Source organism: Myodes glareolus, chromosome 13 (assembly GCF_982192425.1).
Source record: "Myodes glareolus chromosome 13, mMyoGla1.1, whole genome shotgun sequence".
NCBI lineage: Eukaryota > Metazoa > Chordata > Mammalia > Rodentia > Cricetidae > Myodes > Myodes glareolus.
The window spans coordinates 47,679,360-47,694,453 of record NC_142038.1 but is presented as its reverse complement, the minus strand read 5'-3'; the positions used below and the strand labels follow the sequence as shown (position 1 = coordinate 47,694,453).

At 39.1% G+C, this 15,094-nt stretch overlaps 1 protein-coding gene across 5 annotated transcripts in view; it reads right to left on the bottom strand.

Moving 5' to 3' along the window:
* Window positions 1-925: 925 nt before the first annotated feature.
* Window positions 926-15,094, bottom strand: part of Nr3c1 (nuclear receptor subfamily 3 group C member 1) — a 123,587-nt gene continuing 109,418 nt past the window's right edge. For all 5 annotated transcript variants that reach the window (XM_085699927.2, XM_087896083.1, XM_087896084.1 and 2 more), the window contains exons 6-9: window positions 14,108-14,252; window positions 10,174-10,304; window positions 6,201-6,358; window positions 926-5,041 (exon numbers count right to left, since the gene is read on the bottom strand). In XM_085699927.2, the coding sequence (XP_085556053.2) occupies window positions 4,889-5,041; window positions 6,201-6,358; window positions 10,174-10,304; window positions 14,108-14,252 (587 nt within the window). In that variant the 3' untranslated portion in view covers window positions 926-4,888. The remainder of the gene's footprint in view (window positions 5,042-6,200; window positions 6,359-10,173; window positions 10,305-14,107; window positions 14,253-15,094) is intronic.

The window sequence follows — 15,094 nt, the reverse complement described above, 5'->3', positions numbered from 1 at the left end:
TGTGAATACCTAGAACCCATGTAAACAAGCTGGTTGTAGATAATATTCCTGTTACCCCAGCATTGCGGGGCAGACAGACAGGTCCTGGGAGCTCACCAGCCAGCCAGTCTACTGAACTAGTGAGATTCAGAGTCACTGACAGACCTTGTCTCTAGGGAATAAGGCAGAGAGCAATGGAGGAAGACACAATGTTTTCTTCTGGCTTCCACATGTACATGAAAAGTATAGACACTGCGGACACTGGCGCCCATCAAGGGGTTCTGACTGCACCTGGAGACACTGAGAAAGGTGGCTCTGGGCTTCCCAATCTCAGTCTTCAGCACTGCCATTTTTCATATATTTATATAGTAGACATAAAGTCAATAGTTGGAATATATTAATGAAAATTTACTTTTTCAGTTAGCATGCATCTAGTGATCGCAGTATCCTGTGGAAAGGTATGGAAAACATGAGCCGATGTTTCGGGAGACACAGAACAGACAGGCTGGCTTAGCTCTCCCACAGGCTTTATCTCCTGGATATACATTTGCTATGGTTACTTATTTGCATTTCTTAGAGAAAGTGTGGATTTTAAATTAAGTTACTAATTTTTATCTTTGATAACATTTGTTTACATAAGTGTCATCTTTGGAGATATAGACTGTTAATTTGAAGCAATCACAGGAGTCAGTTTCTCTGGCATTCAGTATCCTGAGAAGTCATAAGCGCATGAGCACTGGAGACATGGTGAGCCAATCTTTAGTTTCTGGCATCAGGGTTAAGCTCATTTTGAACAAATGTCACTTTCCTGTGCACACACTAGCTGTCACATTGGCCTCTACACGTCCATCTGAAGTCCTAAGATGGGAGCGCTGCTGCCAGGGGAATGAGAACACACAAGGGAGTTGTGACTGTGTAGTTCTAGGAAAGCAGGTTGGGAGCCACATAATGAAAAAGCAGATATTTTTATTATGATGTTTATCCATATTTGGCATTGCTGTAAATGGCTGACTAACATTTACTGCCAATTCAGTACAAATGTGTGGTTTGGTAATACCAGAACAGCAAATTTAAATGAAAAATAAAAGTTAAACATTTCCACACAAAATTTTACAGTCTGACATTTCACTGTGTAGGTAAAAAGACAGGTTTAAACTACAGGTTATTCAGCAAGAATAAAAAACTACAGCTTGTATTTTTAAACGGGAGTCACTGGTTTTTAATTTTTACACATTTAAAAATTACTGTGATAAAAATAATGAAAAAGCTCCTTAATAATGCCATACACAGTATAATATAGATTTGTCCCCATTATATAGCATTTGTTTAATATACAAAATAGAATATTGACACACTGAAATCTATATGTAGTTAAGCAGGTTATTTAGAAGGGTATTTTTATACAGCCATTTATCAGAAAATAAAATCCTTTCAGGTATGTTCTAGACAGAAGCCAACCCTTTCCTGAAAACCCGGTCATCACTTCTGATGAACCAGGCTGACTGAAAGTCTGGAAAATGAGAAAACTTCCATCTGAAGTGGTTTGCAGTGTCTTCTGAACACTTTTATTCCACCTTCTAACACTGAAACCAGGCACATAAGAAACACATTCAACTACAGCTTATTGTTGGGGTGACCAACCAAGATCTAAAGCTCAATGAAGGCTACCACGATCCTTGAATGTTGACAGATCCAAGCTTAATACCATGATTCATCCCATGGTGCTATGGTCTCACAGTACATAAGAGGGAGCAAATACTGAGACCTGTGTCCAACTGTAATTGTTGTCCTGTCCATCCCTGTCCTGGCCCTACTCTGCAGTGCTGGGGAGGCTGGCTTTCCACATGCTCACCAGAGTTCACCCTGCGCTCATCATCAAGGATTCCACACACTAAACATGTCCCTTTGTTTAGGGACATGTTTTTTTTGGGGTGGTCTCGTGTTGTTTTGTCTTTCCTAAGAGAAGGCTTACTTTCCTTCCCTTCCCCAAGCTTCCTGTCTTCTCATTTCTGCTTATACAGGATCCCAAGTCAATGCCTAAAATATCCACAATGTCCCTTTTTGTCCTACCAGTAATTAAAGATAGTTTTTAAGATCTGCTGAGTCATGTAGGCATTTCACCAACTATCACTGAAGTTCTTATGAATCTAAATAGTTTGTAATGGTATGAAACCACACACAGAAATCGAAGCTGCTCTCAAACAGGACCACAGCTTTCTCACTAATACTCAATCAGAATGAGGAGAGCGTTCTTCTTCCCACACAGGGAAGGGGCACAGCTCCTTATCCATCTAATGGAAAGCTTCCTATAGTAGTTTTATGAATGTCTGCTGCCTTCTGTTACTAACAAGGCACACAGATCTTTTTCTTTTCCTTTTTGGAGCTGTAATTCTTTTGAGAGTCAAGCTGGTTGGGACTAAAAATAGATTTATGTGTGATGTGCTTTCTGGCTTTAACTATATAACATTCCATAAATGTACAATAATCTATTTTTGAGAAGCTCATTTTGAAACTTAACACTGTCATTGATAATATTCAAGTGGTATTTCTTAGGCACCATAAATTTCACATCCAGCTGGGTTACAATTACCTTAAAGTAATCTGAGACCAATTGAAACCATTAAAAAGTGAACATTCCCTTTTAGAGAGAATTCAAAAAGCAAAGGATTACACTTTTTTATTAAATAATTTCTGCAAAATACTGAAAAAAAAAACAACATTCAAAAAGCATTCAAAGAAAACATAAACATGTCCTCATTTTACTTGGAAATAAACTATTGTAGGATGGAAAGGATTAGTGTATTATTGGTGACCTATGGGATTCTGTAATATTTACATATTGCTGGTACCTCTATTCATATTATTGCCAAACTTCTAAAGCCTCTGTTTCTGTTAACCCGTGGGAGGTCACATGTAAAAATAACCCTGTTACTAGATGGTGCCTATCACTACATAAGCACCACCTTTCTGTCTTTACGTATGTTAGCGCAAGGGGAGATGTAATAAACTAACCCTGCACTGACAGGGTCGTGGTTGGATAAGGATAGTTAGAATGGGAGGTGGGGAAATAGTTCCCTATGATCTAATTGGGTCAAAGCTTCAACAACCCCCATTGCACACAGGGCCAGTCTCCATCTCCCTCTTCCTAGCTTAGAGCAAACCGGTTTTGACTTCTGAGAACACTGAAGCCTGTATGAATGCTCTCACACACTATACATCATATAGGATATCCATCAACATTTCTTTGACCCCTACAAAAAATATATAACATGTCATGATAAAACAATCTCATCTAAAAATCATTCTTATTTTACACTATACAGCTATTTTACAATCATTTTAATAAATTGCATGTAAAGCTGCAGTAGCCCTTCCCTTCCCAGATTAGTGAATACCAATATGATATATATCTGAAACTATAACTAAATAGAAAAATATATTAGAAGTTTCATATTTTTAATATTAGATTTTCAGTTTTCTATTACACAAATAATTTGGCCACCTTAAGTAGAAATCAATTTTTTTGTGGCTTAGTAAGTGTGTTAAGCTTTGAGTTTACAGAAAGTTGGTAAGGTGCACACAGAAAGGGCTACCACAGCTTCTGGTTTGCTTACATGATAATTCTCGTGTGAAGAAGTTCACAAGACTGTGTTAAATGCTATGGCACATGTAGGGATGTCTAGCTGGACAAACATGGATGCCTGACATTCAGTTCTAAAAACAAAAATCAGTAGCTGATTTTCCTGAACCACCAGGAAAGCTAGACCAATCGGTGACAGGTGGGGTGTGAAAATGGGCGTCTAGCCATTCTTCCATATTAGAGATCAGTTGGGGGGAAGTTAATGACAGAAGTTACTTGGTCTGATTTATAAAAGAAATCTCTCAGTCTTGTCACATGATCTGGAAACATAAATTTTAAGATGTTACACAAACCACTCCAGAAGGTCCTGAAAGAGTTGATTTACAAACTTTTTTGTCATCTCCCCATTGTAGAGATGAAACACTAGGTGCAAACTGGGCCTTTCGGGAGGCACTGTCTTACAGTCGGTCTTCCTTGACCATCTCCGCAGTGTGCCCAGCGGTCACTGCACTAGGGAGGTGCTCTACACCATTTAGGACGGTAATGTGCACAACCTATCTAAGTCTCCATGGAAGCAGATATATACAAAATAAGAGCTTTTGACAGGAATACTGGAGATCTGAGTCAATTTGTGTGGTCTTCTGACAGCTAAGTGCCATCAGGGTAGAAGCACCAACCCATTTTCACACAGAGGATTAATGTTTAGAGTTTAGGAAAGCTATGGACTAGCTGCCCATCTTAAACAGCTGTACAATAACTTGAATACAAAAATTATTTAAGAAAAAACGAGCAAGCATAGTTCACTGAATATAAAGGAAATTGTTAAAACCAGACAATTATAGCTATAAAAGGCACAACTTCCCTTTTCTGATATACACGTGTAAACTTTTTTCAGGTTTCCATGCATAAATCTCAAAAAATGCTATCTTAACTATACATGGGAAAAATACACCAACAGAAAGTCTAGAAGTTTTATCCAGCCAACTGAAAGTATGAGCAGAAAGCTGATCACATGGACTTTGGGCACTGGTGGTTTAGGTGCGGTCCTTCCCCGATAGTGGAGACTGTGCACACGCCTCCACGTAACTGTCCTTAGTTTCTGTGATACACCAACCAATAACCTTCACTGTCTGCTTTCCCATCACTCAGAGTGATGGCTCAACTGCTTCTGTTGCCGAGTCTTGGCCCTCTATAAACCACATGTAGTGCGTATTTGAACAAAACAAGACAGAAACAAAAATAACAACATCTACAAGACAAATTGATAAGTTTGTACAGTAAAAGCTATAAATTCAACTTTCTTTAAGGCAACCTTTCTTAGTAAGGCAGTCATTTTTGATGAAACAGAAGCTTTTTGATATTTCCATTTGTATATTTTGGTAACTGATTAGTGATGATTTCAGCTAACATCTCTGGGAATTCAATACTCATGGACTTATCCAAAAACGTTTGGAAGCAGTAGGTAAGGAGGTTCTCGACCACCTGCAAGAGAACACACAGTACCGATGAGGCTTTGGACCACAGCACTGGGAGGGGCTTGTGTCTGCTGCCCTTTTTACCCCCAAGGCTTAACTTTTATTTTTTCCTTTTATTGAAAATAGAGTTTTTCCTCATACAGTAACCCTGATTACAGTTTCCCCTTCCCCTGTTCTTCTCAGTTCCTCCCCTCCAGATCTACTCCCTTTCTGTCTCCCATTAAGAAAGTACAGGCTTCTAAGAGATAGTAATAAATGATAACAAAATAAAATCTAATAAGACAAAAATAAGTTATCACATTGGAGTTGAACGAGACAAACAAAGAAAGGAGAAGAGCCCAAGAGAAGGGACAAGATTCTGGGACACACTTGTTAACTCACTCAGGAACCCCATAATAAACACTGAACTGGAAGCCATAATCTATATACAGAGGACCTGGTACAGACTTGGTTCATGCTCTGTTGGTCTTTTTCAAATCTGACCTAAAATATACTTATCTTTATTGGAATTCCCCAGAGAAGAAAAATCATTTAAATAAAATGAGCACATAAGTACACCAGACATTTTAAATTTCTTAAATGGTGTGCAGAACGAAAGCCTGGCATGCCTGTCATCCCAGGACTTAGACTAAGGCGGCAGGATCAAGGAAGATTGTGAGTTCGAAGACAGTCTGGACTAGTACTGAAATACAGGAAGATGAAAGTAGCATAATTTACTAGCTCTTTTGTGTAGAATAGGGAAATCTACTTAAAAAATGGTGCTATTAAACTCTGTAATATCATGGTAATTTTTATGGAAATGACTAGAATAATAACACTTACGAGAAATGTGTACAAAACTGAAGTTTACACATTTAACTTGAATCATCACTGAAATATATAAACTGAGGGAGGGGGGATGACTTATTGGTGTGTGTGTGTGTGTGTGTGTGTGTGTGTGTGTGTGTGTGTGTGGTAGTACTAATTAAGATAAACCTCATGCCCCACAAAATTCTTTATGTTTCTCACTGACTCTGGGATTTTCAGACAGGATCTCTCTTCTACAGCTCTGACTGTCCTGGAGCTCAGAGATCTATCTCAGCCTTTGCTGTGATTAAAGGCCTGTGCACCACACCCAGCCTATGTTTCTCTTTTTGAGCTCTTTTGGCTTTGTGTTTGATACTTACATCATGCATGGAGTCCAAAAGTTTTGTCAGTTGATAAAACCGCTGCCAGTTCTGACTGGAGTTTCCTTCCCTTTTGACAATGGCTTTTCCTAGCTCTTTGATATAGGTCATTCGAATCTCATCAAATAACTCCTGGCTCTTCAGACCTTCCTTAGGAACTAAAAGGTAAGATGAAGTCAGGTAAAGAATTTCCTTGCTGTACTTTGTCATGCACCAAGTAGGACATTTCATGCATACTTCAGTGTTACAATTTACTTTCAATACATTCCAAAACCCATGCATTTCCAAGGACTGGATGGAGGACCACAGCGAAGTAGAATAGGGCAACTGAGAACTGGGGGTCATAACCATGGGCAAGCCAATTATTTTCTGTCTTATAAAATGTGAGCTGGTGATGAAAAGCCTGTTTTGAAGATTAAATGATAGTTGATGATATAGTTAACTTTGGCTGGTGTTCTTCACTTTCAGTTAGCTCTATTTCCAGGTAGAAGGCTTTAGAAACAACTTTTATCCCACTACATGCTAAGCATATGTATCATAAAATGAGTTAATGTAACATAAAAATGTGTTAGCACACTCAAATTTTATATGATTCTAGAATAAGAGGAAAGATGATCTTTACTTTGTTGTAGTCTACATACAGCCCTTTCTAGGGAGCAAGTATCTACTTCTGTGTGCTTTTAAGAACTAACTATACTTCATGAAATCTGGATTGTAATATTGGGGTAATTTTTTTTATCTTCATATTACTCTTCAATACTCATTGCTACTAAGGGCTGATCATGGGCATTTACTCTTGTGGAGTTATAACTTCTGTAGATGGTTATATTTCTCAGTGTGCTCTCACGAATGCTGCTATGCTAACAATGGTTAGGGGCAGTAAAAGTTGGGTAGTTTAATACAGAGAGACCCTAATCTGCAGTCTCCAGATTTCAGGTTAGGTGCTGTGTAATCCATGACTGCTGATGCCAGAGAGCAGACTGAGTAGCTGAGACAGACATGTCCATGCTGTAGACATGTGCTGTTGCCTTTGCAGAAGTTTGCTATCTCAGATATTATGCAGTGTTACACATCCTTTTACTTCAGCTAGTCAATGCCTTCATTCAGTACTTCTGTAAATATCATAAAGTTGTTTTTTTTTAAATCCAGTTTAAAATTATCATTCCAGCATTTAGTCCATCTCCATTTTTACTGAAACTATGGATATATTTGAGTTTATTTGGGCTCCAGTACCTGACATCTCTTATCATGTCCCCTTGTGTCCCTCTTGCCTCCGAGCTCCTAGCCTTCACTTTTTACTGTCTCACTAGCACCCTCCCTATGCCCACAAAAGCTGGTGATGTGCATACTCTAGTTGTCATCCTTGAAATCAGCATCCACCTTTACCAGATTCTCCTCTAGGTTTATTATGTGATTCTTTTGTATTTTAGTTGTTTTTAACCCACAAAGATATATTCTGTTATTTTATATATAGGCAAATGTCAGTTTAAATGTATGCATTCCCCACTACCTTAATCCTTTATTCCTTAATAAACATGAGTTACTTTCCTTCAGCCTAAGTTTATCCTTCCTGTAATAGTGTCTTGGTGAGAGTCCCTGGTGGCCAGCATTTTCACCCTGGCTTTTTGAGGAGACAGGCACTTTTTGGCTGTCTGTATTCACAGTGCTTGTTGACAGAGCTGGTTAGAATCTGCCTTGTCTTAACTTCCTCTCCTCAGCATGGCTCTCCTTTGTTTCTCTTCTAGCTTGGCCTCTTTTTGCACCTTCTGATTTTTTTTTAATTTAAGAAATCGTATTTACTAAAAAGTACAAAGGATGTCAGCAAAACAGCAATCCATTTTTCAGTCGCAGTCATATTTGATTATCAGAATAATTGTCTTGTGCATGTGACATCAGAGACACCTTTACAACCTTACTGTACCAGCTGAGTTAGTAGCTACTGAAATCCACCAGGACAGGGCTGTCTAAAGACATATTAGAGAGTGTGCTAATGATTTCCAAGTCGGAGAGTCTAAAAACAAATCTTACACAGCCTTCCATTTCAGTTTTTTTCCATAAGGGGAGCTGTTTAAATACTGTATTGACAAGAAAACCTAAACCAGACCCGATTCAATGTTAGTCATCATCTTCAGCGTTCTCCGTTTCCTTGGCTTCACAACTCTCTTTTGTACTGCATCCTTTCCCCTTATCCTGGATTTTGTTTTATCATATGAAGTCGAGTTTTGATCTTTCAAGATCTGTAAACAAGTGTGTTGGGATTTTAATGGGGACTGCATTAAATATGTAGATTGCTTTTGATGGGAAAGGCATTTTTACTGCATTAATCCTACTAATTCATGAACATTAGAGATCTTTCCATCTTCTGATATCTTCTCCAATTTCGCTCTTCAAAGACTCGAAATTCGTGTTGTACAGGTCTTTCACTTGCTTGGTTAGTGTTACACCAAGATATTTTTATATTATTTCAGGCTATTGTAAAGGGTGTTTATTCCTTGATTTCTTTCTCAGCCCATTTATTGATTGTATACAGGAGGGCTACCAAAACAAGTTAATCTTGTTCCCAGTCACTTGACTAAAGGTGTTTATCAGCTGTAAGAGTTCCCTGATAGAGTTCACTTATGTACACTATCATATCATCTGCGAATAATACTTTAACTTCTTCCTTTCCAATCTGAATCCCTTTGGTTTCCTTTGGTTTTCTTACTGCTCTAGCTACACCTTCAAGTTCTACTGAATAGATATGGAGAGAGTGGAGTCTTATTCCTGATTTTAGTGGAATTGCTTTAAGTTTCTCTCCATTTAATTTGATGATGGGATCCCTCTTAAGATATTAGCATCTTTTAATATTGTATGTATAAGGTTTATTGATGTCTTTTCTTGGCATAATAGCCTATTTCTTTTCAGTGGTAGATAATATACCATTATTGGATGTATCCATTCACCTACTGGAGGACATCTCATTGCTCCCAGGTTTTGTCAAATACAAACAGCTTGGCTATAATATTCCTATTGACATAATTTTTCAATTACTTTGTCCACTGATCAAGTAATTGCTATATCAAATGGTGAGACTATGTTTGGTTTTATAGGAAACTGTGAAACTGCCTTCTGAAATGGCCATTCTACTCTGCAGTTCTTTTAGCAATGAAGGAGAAGTCTTTTGCTCTGTGTCCTCACCAGTGTTTGATGTGCTCACTACTCTGGATTGGTTCATTCTAGACAGGTCCCTGCAGTATGTGACAGGCAGCACAGTGTCATGGTGACTTTCTGTCTTTATCTCTTATAATAAGGGTTCTTTGCATATTCTCAGTCTTTACAAACCAGGTTGTTGATTTTCTTGTTGACATTGAAGAGTTCCTTATATATTTTAGAGAACGTCAGGTAAGACCATTCTTTTATCACTTATTCAAGATGTCAAATAACTAATACAGACAAGATTCTTCATATTTTTTTGGATTTTTCTAGCTTGGTTATTTTTTGCTAGATGAAAGCAATTTCATTAAAGTCTAAATGTCAGTAGTCTTGTTTAAACTTTGGTTGTTTTGACAAACTGTTGTTTAGTTTTCTAGGCAATTTCCCACACATGGCAGTATTCACTATTTAGGTCCAAACAATAACACAGTATGAAACAGAATTATTGTTGGCATCCTTTTCCTTTTCTTACATAGTGATGTACTAAAGATGGACAGGTGGAATGAAAGACGATTCTACACAGATTTTATTCAACTGAGATCCTAGGCAGATCCCATCCCTATTTCTACAACACATATTTATCTTACTAACATCGGTAACACCTAACACATATACACTACTCACATTTTACCTTTCTGAAAACCATCCGACTAGCAAAACACAGTGCAACTGGTATAATTACTCTAACACGTACACAAAACAATAGTTTTAAAACTTCCACACCCCATGCATTTGCCATATTTAGACATGAATCTTAGAAATGAGTAGGTGATCCACCAACCTGAGGAGAGAAGCAGTAAGGTTTTCATACAGAGATACTCTTCATAGGACACCTGCAATCTTTGTAACTCAGAGGACACATACAGCATTTGTTTACATTGTTCATACATGCAGGGTAGACTCATTCTCTGCCTGTGAGTTAGAAAGAAAAAGTGATAGTCTAAAATAACAGCTGAAATTTGGTTTGGTTTTCAAATTTACGAACTCCCGAGTAAAATCACACCTGTTGCCAGCGATAGTCCCCAGCAGAGCCAGGATGCTGGAGCAACCCTTTCTAGTATACACACTAGGTTTCTAATGCACACACTAGGTTTCTGTTGTTTTAGCAATGCCAGTGCTCTGCTGTACTTAGAAATCATTAAGCTATAGAATTCTGGAATGCCTCGCATACTTTATTAATGAATCATTAGGATTCAGTTATTTTTTACATACCTTCTAGTCTGCTTATTTCTTTTAATTTATTTTTTGAGATTATAATATAATTACATCATCATTTCTCCCTTCCATTTCCTCTCTCCAAGTTTTCCCATATTCTCCTTCAAATTGACGATCTCTTTTTGCATTAGTAGTGGTTACATACATGTGTGTTTATTCATATTCTTAAATACACAAGTACAACATGTTCAGTATGCAGACTGTCACTGTGCATATACTTCTGGGGCTGACTAGTTGCATTGGATAACTAACTGGTGTGCTCTTCCCTGGGCAAGCTATTTCCCTGCTCTCAGTGTTCCGTAGTTGCCTGGAGTTCTTTGTGTGTCTTGTGAGATTTCCTTCATCCATGTGAGCATGTCTATTGTTGAGCTCCTGTTTAGGGAGGGGTACTAGTTTTCTTTATGAATGGCAAATATTATTTTATTTTCTTTAGCATTTAGAGTTATTACCAATTACTCTTTTAAATCAACATTTGGCATTTAACTACAGTTAGATCTACAACATAGTTTTGATCTTATTTAAAAATCAGAAGCCCCTCTGCTGAATTGTAGTTCATCCTAAAATCAGTTATGTGTGATGGTTATGCTGAGGGGCAGTATTGGCACTTGTCACTCTCTTGGTCTTCCATCTTATCTTTTGAGATAGTTTATGACTGAACCTGGAGCTTACTTATAGGCTACACTGTCTGGCCAGAAAGCCCCAGGGATCCCCTGGTCTGTAATTCCCAAGTGTGTGTCTCCACAAGTGACATGTAAGCAGCTCAAGGACAGGGCCATTTCTCTATTCTGATGGGGTCAGGGGTGAAGCCCAGCTGGGAGAGTGCTTTGCCTGGTACTGCACTCAGGTTCACCCCATTCCCTTCCTTCTACACAGACTAAGAATGTTATGCATTACTGTTTACCAAATCCACGATGGCTATTTCTTGGCCCTAGAACAAAATCTAACATCTGTTTCATAGACTACACGATTTTGTTTGGTCATTATTCACTCCCCTGACACCACCACACCCTTGAGGGCCTTCTTTCAATTCCTCACCTGTGCCAAGCTCACTTCCGTTCCTCACACTTGTTCCTTCTGCCGTGAATGCCCTACACTTTCACAGGTTTTTTTTTCTTTTTCTTTTTCTTTTGTACGGTAAATGATTAGCTACTCAAGCCCTCCGGGTTCCAAAAACTCCATCCTCTCCACCCTACCGTGTCACACTATTCATGTCGTCTATTATTTTATTTCACATTTTTATAATAGTGCTTGGCACTTGGTAAGTACTACTACTTACAATATGGCAGGAGAAAATGACAAGCACCACCAGCGGAGACACAGCATTAACTTTCACTGGGATGGTTAACTGCTTCAGCTAGGATTTTTTTCCTACTACTTTCCAGCTACTGGGAAATCTCTGTGGTACCTTCTGAGATGTGTGTCCCAGAAATTAGCCAGCAGTAGCTCGAAGAAGGTTCTGGATTCTAGGGTTACCTCATAACAATGGCTCTGACATACTCCCTAAGAATCTCTCCTTAAAAATACCTCGGTTATCTCATCTGGTCCCCACTAAACATGTAAGATAGAACAGGGGCTCATCTGTATCACTGCTTTAGCCTCTGCCATTTAACGTGTAGCTCAAATAGACGCATTTCTGTAACTCCTACACTTTTTATTTTATTTCTTTTTTAAAAATCTGATAGATACAGTAAGGAATGCTTGCTATACACAACCTCTTTAGGATGTCCTAAATACTCTCCAATTCTCTTTTCTCTGACTATTCTACGCATTAATCAGCATTGGGTCCTAAACTCACTTCCCTTCTGGACATCTGAGCCCAGTGGTCACTGTCATCGCATGGATTGTACCTGAATGCTGGTGTGCTGATGGGGCCTTATGGTTTCACTACTTCTGGGAGGAACTCTTAGAAGAATCTATAAATAGATAATAAAGGATAATCTCTATTTTCTTCAGAGAACACCTCTTAGACTCTGTGTATAAACTTACACACGTTCTAGGAAAGGATAAGGTACTGGCACAAAGGCAAGTGATAGAAAACAGAGCGCAGGAGCAACCAGGGCTCTATGGAAAAGGTTGTATTTGGTCTCACATGAACTAACAGGGTGTGTTTGAGGAATGACCAGCTAAAGTGTCAATAGAACGTGAGGATGTGGGCAGTGGTGGTGCATGCCTTTAATCCCAGCACTTGGGAGGCAGAGGCAGGCAGATCTATGTGAGTATGTGAGTTCAAGGTCAGCCTGGTCTACAAGAGCTAATTCCAGGACAGGCTCCAAAATACAGAGAAACCCTGTCTCAGAAAAAGAAAGTGTGTGTGTGTATGTGTGTGTGTGTGAGAGAGAGAGAGAGAGAGAATGCACTGGATGGACAGTGGGTCAGAACTGTGCTTAAGGAGGAAAGCATGCGTCACCACAAAGACACTGGTAGTGGTGGCACACACCTCTAATCCCAGCACTTGGGAGGCAGAGGTAGAGGTAGGTGGATCTCTGCAAGTTCAAGGCCAGCCTGGTCTATAAAGCGAGTGCCAAAGCAGCCAAGACTGTTAGACAGAGAAACCCTGTCTCAAAAACAAAACAAAACACAAACCAGTGATGAACACAGCTGCATGAGCAGCGGTCAGAAGCACAGATACTGGCATAGGCCTAAAGGATGAGACAATGACTGAGTTATGAAACTGAGTTGTGATAGTTCTTCAGTTAAAAAAAAAATCACCATATTATGTTTCCTCATATACACTTTTCTTTTTTTAGACAGGGTCTCACGTGGCCCAGGCTGGCCTCACACTTGCTATGTAGCTAAGGATAAACAAAAAATTCTGATATTCCTATGTCCATTTTTTCAGAGCTAAGATTATAGGTATATACACTGCACCCAGTTTAGGCTGTGCTGGGGACCAAATGGAAGGTTTCCTACACATTGGACAAGCACTCTACCACCTGAGCTACATCCCGAGCACAGTTCTCGCAGTCTAGGGCACAGAGGTTCTAAGTCTTGCCACACAAACCGTTACCTCTGGCCTCCGTGTTTCACATCTACTTAGTGGGCACATCCTCATTGTTTTTACTGGCTCTACATGAATTTCCTCATACTCAGTTTGTCTTCTTGATTTGGGTTATATAAATTAAAGCAACAGTACAATAAGATTATTGTTATTACTATTACTTGCCACACTGTATTGACATCAAGACTCCAGAGAAGCCCAAGCTATAAACCATTGTTATCTATTATGTAGCTATGGCTGTCCTGAACTCAGTATGTAGCCCAGGCTGGCCTGGAACTCACAGAGATCCACTTGCCTCTGCCACAGGAGATGTGGGTTATTAACAGCTATTGCTCCATATCCAGCTGGAGCAAAGGCACATCATCTTACAATTGCTCTACCTTGCACTCACTGATGAACAAGCCTGCTCCAAGTCTGTCCAGATCCTGACTCAGTACCACATCATAATGATAACCCAGTGGGAAACATCAGCTGAGGAAAATACAGTATGAATGTAACTTACTCATTAATAATCAGATCAGGAGCAAAGCACAGCAGATTTGCACTTGCTTGTCTGTATGATCTCCAACCCAGGGCAAATGCCATCAGAAACATCCACGAGTACTGCAGGAGGGTCATTTGGTCATCCAGGTGTAAGTTTCGGAATCCTAAATTGAAAATAAAGGTATAAGGCGACACTCTAGCTGATCAGTTGGCCTTGTTTGGGGGGTGACCTTTAACAGATAGCATCTGTCAGATCAACACCTAGGCACTCAGAACTTTTAAATGGTTTAACAAAATGTTTGAATAGCTTGGATTTTTTGTCACTATTGCTTATTTATATCCACAGTATATGATAAAAGAGAAAGCCAAGAGTCTTGGCTTAGTATATTTCTTAATGGATTCAGACTTTAAAAAATTCCCTGCTATCTATCTTCTGTCCTTGGCTAAAATGGTGGGGTGATGGGTGCTTAGGTTACTTGGTCTTCCTCCACCTGTGGTGGCCATAAGCCAATCCCTCCTCCACCTGTAAAGTCAGGGCTGAGCTCAACACTGACGTCTGTTACACCAAAATCCCAGCAGGAAACTTGTGCTTAAAATTGCCTTACAATTAGATGAAAATTTATATTCAACATGTGATGTTTCATTTAATGAAAAGTGAAAATGATTTTGCATTAGTAATTTTTGACAAATTCAACACACCTACTTTATCAATTTCAAAAACAGCCTCGAAAACAAACAAAATGAATGGGGTTTCCAAATGTTCTCCTCCAGGTGTCATAGTGAAGATACACGATCCTATCTAAAATGAAATGCTATGGGTGTCCAAATGGTGTCTATAGATCTCTCATTTGTCCTTATGAGTAAGAGAAACAAGATTTTCTGTGTGATTAGGGTGATATAAATTCTAAAGAGCCCAAAACAGCTGTATTTTTTTGAGGGGGGAGGTGACCCCAGGGTCTTGTGCATGGTAAGCAAATGGCATACCACTGAGTAATATACCAAGCAC